Source organism: Apostichopus japonicus, chromosome 5, assembly GCF_037975245.1.
Source record: "Apostichopus japonicus isolate 1M-3 chromosome 5, ASM3797524v1, whole genome shotgun sequence".
NCBI lineage: Eukaryota > Metazoa > Echinodermata > Holothuroidea > Aspidochirotida > Stichopodidae > Apostichopus > Apostichopus japonicus.
This window is the reverse complement of record NC_092565.1, coordinates 23706172-23714197: the sequence shown is the minus strand read 5'-3', so window position 1 is coordinate 23714197 and position 8026 is coordinate 23706172. Positions and strand designations below refer to the sequence as shown.

The window sequence follows — 8026 nt, the reverse complement described above, 5'->3', positions numbered from 1 at the left end:
AACAATCTACACGATCATGATAAGGATAATATTGAGGTTGCTATGAATGGGCAATGTATCAGCGGTTCAGTGAGGTGTATGTAGGGTTTAGCTTGTGCGAACCTTAACAAGGACTTACAGAACCCATTACTTTGATGATTTCGTGTATATGTCAAAGGAGCAATAATATGGGGGGGGGGGGGGATATGGGTCCTTTTTTCTTCAAATCTGAGTTAGAAAAAAAAACAAGCATTGTCGTGTCAATTCTTGAGGCTCATTTGATTGTATTATAAACTGGCTGTTTGCCAAAAAGCACAATATATGGTTATACTGGATGTAAACCATAATATTACAATTACAATGTTTTACATTATTTTGTTAAAGTTTACATTTTCACTACAGTTAAAACGTTTCCCAATGAGCACATGAAGTTGTACTCACGTTGTGACATAAGCACAATTGGTATTGACTTGTTATTGAAACTTCTTTTAATTTTAAGGATGCGAGGGAATTAAGATTTGGATTACCCTGTGATATTAAAACTTTGTGTAACAGAAAGATAATGCAATGTTGCATTAGAATTTCAATCTGCATTAAGATTAAATTAAAATTAAACTTAACAGCCGAATTATGTCAATCAGTTTAACAAACAACATTATTATAGGATTTCATACCTCCATTTTTAATCTGGTCTGTTATTTTTACAAACACCTGCCAAGTTTTATTGGAAATAAGAAATTAAAATTGATCAAACTTAATAGATAAACTATGATTCACCTTCATCAAATGAATGGCTAACCAGCGAATAATACCCAAATTTGATTCCACCGATAAGAAAAAATATAAACATTTAATGTCCGTAATTTTGTTGACGTTCATAACACAAACTATAACTTTCATCGTATTGTCAAGATTAAGAGAAAGAACTATATATGGGCTATGCCAAAACCCTTCTTTGGAGGGGGAGTATTGTGTATAATTCAGTGTTTTTTTTTTTACACTTTTTTGTAATACATTTTCTTGTTTCTAAACTATTGCAACTTCTAACCATGCCATTCAAGTACTCTCGAGGTTAGAAGGTCCTGAAAGTGGAGATAAAGACACCTGTGTGATTCACATTTTCTCATTATGGACTCACTGGACTGTATAGTATACATCAGGGAATGTAATAGAACAATCATTTTCAAAACCAATCTACAAAAAAAAAAAAATCAAGATACCAGTTAAGCATTCATTCAATGGCACACATATAAATGGTATCCTAAAAGTGCCCAATACCAGGGTAGGTGGAGAGGGGCCTGGGGGAGGGGCCTGGGAGGGGTCTGGGAGGGGCTGGTGGGGGAGGGAGAGTGCTGCCAGGTTGCTCCCCCATGACATTTCCACAGAAAGGGTATTCCCACAGTTGTGAGGCCACCACAGGCGGTAATTACACCGCCACTAAACAGTGGTCGGAATCCTGTCCCCCACCCTCCTCCCCCACACCCCAAATCTCAAATCTGTGTCACAGGCCTTGAACCTAAAGTAAAGAGGATTCTGTTTCATTCATATTTCAATATCAAACAAATTCTGAGTAAATGAAGAACATTTTAATACTCCTCGGTAATAGAACTAATAACAGTAAACAAAAACCAAGAAAATTGCAACTCTTGTCTCTACATATAAAATGATCGAATGTAATTCATATGTGATAATTATTTTGGGAATTTGATAAGAAACAAAATGGATAAATATGGAATAGTATTGCATATTATTCTTACACACCTTTCTATAAAATTTCAAAGTGCACTAGTTTTAATTTTTGTTTGTTTTTCTTTTAACTTAACTGGGATCCACTAACCTCTGTAATAGCTTTTTCCGTCTCACAAAAAATCACATTTAATGTTCGGAAGAATTATATGGAGAGATTTCTAAAGACAATATGATTGACCCAATTTGGTACGAGTAAGATAACACATTATGACCTTCTAAGTGGTTACTGGGTCACAGAAAATAAAAACATCAGAATTCAAGGGGAATGTCTTACATAGCTAACTTTTGTAAGAACCAATAACACTAGGCAGGCTGGTTACAAAACACAAGGAACTTTTTAAACTCATCAAAAGGAAGCCTTCTCTTCAAGGAATCGATTTTACAATGTTGTCTGGTTGCAACTATTTTCACCTCTGACTTCCACAAACTATTCATGGACACCTAATGGCATCATAAATGGAAATCCTCTAATCAAAGTAAAGTTGTCTGCTTGTTTTTCTGGGTACAATTTGATAAATTCAAATTCAAATGAAACAAGAAACATTTTCAAGATGACTTTAGGCAGAAAATATTATTTTGCTATGTTGTAGATCATTCAAACTCACCCCTATAACTCCAGGTTGTATTTCTATATTAACACTTTTAAATTCTGCAAAATGATCCTTTCCACTGCTGAGGTCCATCAACAAAAGTGGCTGGACAATATAGTCTAAACAGGCAGGTCAGTTCCTCAGGTGCAGCACAAAACTCAATGACCCCAAATGATATATTTTCAATGGGTGAGAAATATTGCAAGGACAAATGGAGGCTCTGTGATTTTTAATATCAAGTTAAAAGAACATGGTTTAGTTGAGTTGTAGTTTTGTCAACTAGGATGACATCGTTACTGTTGGCCTCATGGATAGAAAGTCCCATTGTCGTCAGGTCTGCCTTTACCGAACGAGCTTGTCAAAGTAAAAGTTGGTTATGATCTCTATTAATCCCTTCCACCTTAAATCAGATCAACCATTTGTTGGAGTAAACTCACTCACCATGTTCCAGCATCCTTGCATGTCTCATGTCTAATTGGAACACAACAACTCATGATTCAAAGCTTATCTGACGATGAAACATTGAAGAGAGCATGTACAAAAATAATTTCATTACGTTTAATAGATAATTCGAAAGTCATTTATTGCCTGAGTTGCCATGGTATTGGTTTATTGTTGACCAGCGATGACACCTTTCTTCAGAATGAGGTTCCCATACAGAGCAGTCTCCCTGCAAGAAAAGTAAACAATTGGGAAAGCTTACTAGGAAGTTTAATACAATAGGGGGGGGGGGGGGGGCAAACAGTTAAGAAATTTTTGCCTTGAAGAATTGGTTTGAACCGGTGACCTAAGAATTTCAACTACCAACTGAGCTATCCAGATCTTAGTTGGTGGCGATCCCTACCAACTGAGCTATCCAAATCTTAGTTGGTGGCGATCCCTACCAACTGAGCTATTCAGATCTTAGTTGGTGACAATCCCTACCAACTTAGCTATCCATATCTTAGTTGGTGGCGATCCCTACCAACTGAGCTATTCAGATCTTAGTTGGTGGCGATCCCTACCAACTTAGCTATCCAAATCTTAGTTGGTGGCGATCCCTACCAACTGAGCTATTCAGATCTGAGTTGGTGGTGATCCCTACCAACTGAGTTGGTGATGATCCCTACCAACTTAGCTATCCATATCTTAGTTGGTGGCGATCCCTACCAACTAAGCTATCCAAATCTTAGTTGGTGACAATCCCTACCAACTTAGCTATCCATATCTTACTTGGTGGCGATCCCTACCAACTGAGCTATTCAGATCTTAGTTGGTGGCGATCCCTACCAACTTAGCTATCCAAATCTTAGTTGGTGGCGATCCCTACCAACTGAGCTATTCAGATCTGAGTTGGTGGTGATCCCTACCAACTGAGTTGGTGATGATCCCTACCAACTTAGCTATCCATATCTTAGTTGGTGGCGATCCCTACCAACTAAGCTATCCAAATCTTAGTTGGTGACAATCCCTACCAACTTAGCTATCCATATCTTAGTTGGTGGCGATCCCTACCAACTGAGCTATTCAGATCTTAGTTGGTGGTGATCCCTACCAACTGAGCTATTCAGATCTTTGTTGGTGGCACTGAGCTATCCAAATCTTAGTTGGTGACAATCCCTACCAACTTAGCTATCCATATCTTACTTGGTGGCGATCCCTACCAACTGAGCTATTCAGATCTGAGTTGGTGGCGATCCCTACCAACAGAGATATCCAAATATTAGTTGGTGACGATCTGCTCCTTTACTATCCATGGTCAGTGTCCTACACCCAAACCTACATACTCCTTTACTATCCATGGTCAGTGTCCTACACCCAAACCTACATGCTCCTTTACTATCCATGGTCAGTGTCCTACACCCAAACCTACATGCTCCTTCACTATCCATGGTCAGCATCCTACAACCAAACCTACAGGCTCCTTAACTATCCATGGTCAGTGTCCCAGGACCAAACCTACACTATCTATGCCATGGTCTGTGTCCCTACACCCAAACCTACATGCACCTTCACTATCCATGGTCAGTGTCCCTAGACCCAAACCTACACTATCTATGCCATGGTCTGTGTCCCTACACCCAAACCTACATGCACCTTCACTATCCATGGTCAGTGTCCTACACCCAAACCTATATGCTCCTTCACTATCCATGGTCAGTGTCCCTAGACCCAAACCTACACTATCTATGCCATGGTCTGTGTCCCTACACCCAAACCTACATGCACCTTCACTATCCTGGTCAGTGTCCTCACATGATATTTTATATGTACTGTATGTCGAATCAATAATATCATCATTTCAATACAAAAATTTGAGATTGAAATATTAAAGTAAACTGATTTGTTTTTTTGGTATTCAAAACCAAGGGGTTGTCTATTTCTTCATTCATATTCTTACTGATAAAACTAACCCTGTGGCCACGACTGCATAAGCTTTCTTTGCTCTCTCGTAGTAAGCAAACCTCTCCATTTGAGCCATCTTGATCTAATTAAAATATGAAAATGAGAAGATAAATTAATAGTAAGATAAGTGGTGAGATGTATTAAATTTGCATAAATTTCCATTTTTTACGTACGCCAATAAAAATTTGACCAGAGGACACTGGTCGAACAATGCTTGTCCATAGTGATTGATTTATATTAAGCAAATATTACTATCATCATTTCCATATAAGAAGAAAAAACAGGAGGTAAGGGAAAATGCATCTGAGGTTGTTGAAAGGAAGTTTTTTGGTGGAGGGGGGAGGTGTGGGGAGGGAGGGTATGGGATAAAACATTATTATAAATAAACAGAGGTGTCACCAGCCTAGGTAATCTGGGGGGACAACTAGGGGCTAGAAATATTTTGTGAGAACGGGGGGTGGGGGGAATATAACATTGGTATGGGAGAAGGGTCTAAGGGGAGGAGGTGGTAGTTTTTCTACAAGTAAGCTGGTGTTATCATTTGACAATTTTTCACATTTCTAACCTTCCTAAAATATTGCAAATTTTATGGCAAGCAAGAATTGTTTTCAAGTTTTACAAACTGAGCGCCGGCGACTTTGAGTCAATAAAAAAGGTTCTAGCGGTTGACTTTGGAAGGCAGTGGAAGCTGTTGAAGTTCTATTACAAACGATTGGCCTATCAATTTATTTTTGGAATATGTAAGCAAATCTGGTTGGGGGGGGGGGTATTTTAAGTTAAGAGAAGAATTTTTGTCATGGTGGATGTAAACATTTCATGTTTATGGATAAACCAGTTGTTTTGTACGAAGACCTAGAGAGGACATGGTAAAAAAAAATATTTATTACGTACGTACGTGATAATTTTACGTTCTATACCGAGGATAGTAAGAAGTGGCGGTACGCGGTACGTATATACTGTAACACATTTGTCTACATGCAAGAAGTCAGAAGTCAAGCTTATGCAGCCTATAGACTAGTTAACTCAAAAATGCCGGAGACAGACAATTAAGGTACGTTCGTTCGACTAACAGTAACACCACAGGTATGCCTGTACTTAAGCCGCGACAATTTTGTGCTGGAACTCATTCCCGGATCATTAGTCCTAGGCTCAAGTAATGCATAAATAGGTCTGGCGTATGTTAGACCTAGGCCTCACGTTAAGCTTGTGTTCATTGAATCTCACGTGGATAGGTCATGGGCTAGGCCAGTGATAAGGCCTGTGTAGTGTCTATTGCCGCTGTCGATCCAAGATGATGTTACGGCAACTCCCTGTTAGATCACTTAAACTCCCCAGCCTACTGTATGCACATATAGCCAGGGTAATACGTAGATGGGCGAAGGTATTTGTTAGAACAACTCCCTGATTGAACTCACAATTTATAGGCTAGGTAAGGGTAGGACAGGACTACCCTACACTACAGATAATTGTTTGAGGTTTATTTTGAGCCTTGAAATTGATTTTAAAAGTATAAACGTGGAATTGCATGTTCATAATCATATTGTGTAGCCCTCCTGCATCAACATCTAGCCCATTTATTGTAATAACTACCACGTCAAATTCAATTCAATTAAGGTTAGTTGCTAATCTCAAATCACTACATTGTATCAGCTAGTATTAGTATAAGGTTAGCCTACTTTACACACAAACCTAACCTAACAGGTTACTAAATGTCAAAGGAGCCTAGGGTTAAACACCACATAAAATGCCCTGTGGAAAACAATCCCAAACAGAAATAAGACTGACCAACTCAGAGAATTATTCCAAGATTAAATTAGGGTAAGGGTTAGGTTTTCAAAAAGCATGGCACAAACTATTAGACTGAAGAAAGCGATTAATCTTCTTTTCATTCTAGTTTGTTAACACACCATTTAATACTTTAATTGTTTCATTCCTTTCCTAGATTGGTAGAAACTGGAAGAGGTGAAAATGAGAAATTGAGAGAGGCTACCAACTAACACAGCTTTGCAATAGTAGAAGGATGTCTGTAGCTTGGATGATGCACATCAATAATGTGATTGTCGCTGTTTTTATGAGAAACAATTTGATGTTTTGCATTTCAATTCATCTCTCTGTCCACAATTGATAATACCTGTTGGTACAACTTCAATGAAACTTGCATAGAGGTGGCCTGTGATGAAAAGACTTGTGGAAGTGCTCAGGAATTTTATGTCAAAGGTCATTTAGGGGTCGGTTTAGTTAATTGTTTGGAAACGCTTCTTCCTGAGTCCACGGACGAACATGTGGATGTATGCAAAACGTGATCATAATCATGGTCATTCGGGCTTGGAGTATCAGAAATTTCATGTTCAAGGACACTTTGGTTTATACTTTAACTACTTAACTGTTAGCTCAAAATCTTTTCAAATGAATCTTTCTTGTGATTATAATTAGCTTAACTTACCACTTTCTATTGGAGTTAAAATAATTTGCACAAGTACAGTATGTGACGTCCAAGGATGAGCTTATTACTAAAACATTTATGGTATCGTTGGAAGCCTAATTTTTGTCTTGCAGATGTTCGGTTTGTCTGTGCAAAGTGGTAAAATATAATTGTAATTAAATTAAAAATATTAATTAATTACCAATAAGTAAATAATTAAATTAAACAAATCAATTTGGTATTAGGTCATCCCTATCATTAACAATGTGAACAAAGATCTTCTAAGACCTTTCTATCTAGTTTAATGGTAGTCAGTATATGCCCCAAATTATAGCACGCTATAATGGCAAGAAGTTTTCAAAAAGTACCTTCCAATTGTTCTCAGACATTTTTAAGGACACACAAGATAACTGAATGGGAAAATTTCCTCAAAGGTTGTAATAAAAACAGTAGAATTCTGACCAAAGGTGACCACATTTGAATATCTAGCATATTTGGGGCTAATACAGCATACCTTTAAAGAAAATAAGCTACTGACACAGGGCTGAATTTTGTCGTAACAAAGGTTATTGGGAGAGAGGCTTTGATCAAGTATTTCAAGAGACAGGTATAGGGTCCATTTCTTGTTCTGTACTGAAAACTGTTCAAGTGATTTCCAAGTTGACTCCTTGTGCAAAAGTGCTGATCAAGGTCTTGGTATCCCTGTAACATTTCACAGTTGATGTTGAGCAATCAGAGCTTCAGCATGTGACGATGGTTATGCTGTAAATATGTCCTCAAAATTTTGATTTCAGTATTGCATTCCTTATATTAATTCATTGTATTAATATTTGAGGAATTAATTAAATTAAATTGCAAAAGTTCACTTATTACTCAAAATTCAAAAGTAATGGAGATGCAA

The 8026-nt window shown here is 37.7% G+C and overlaps 1 protein-coding gene across 2 annotated transcripts in view; it reads right to left on the bottom strand.

Annotated features, from left to right (window-relative positions):
- Nucleotides 1-239: 239 nt before the first annotated feature.
- The window catches only part of LOC139968130 (fucose mutarotase-like), a 29099-nt gene continuing 21312 nt past the window's right edge, over nucleotides 240-8026 (bottom strand). For both annotated transcript variants that reach the window (XM_071972518.1, XM_071972517.1), the window contains 2 exons: nucleotides 4712-4785; nucleotides 240-2988 (listed from right to left, as the gene is read on the bottom strand). In XM_071972518.1, coding sequence (XP_071828619.1) covers nucleotides 2928-2988; nucleotides 4712-4785 — 135 coding nt within the window. In that variant the 3' untranslated portion in view covers nucleotides 240-2927. The remainder of the gene's footprint in view (nucleotides 2989-4711; nucleotides 4786-8026) is intronic.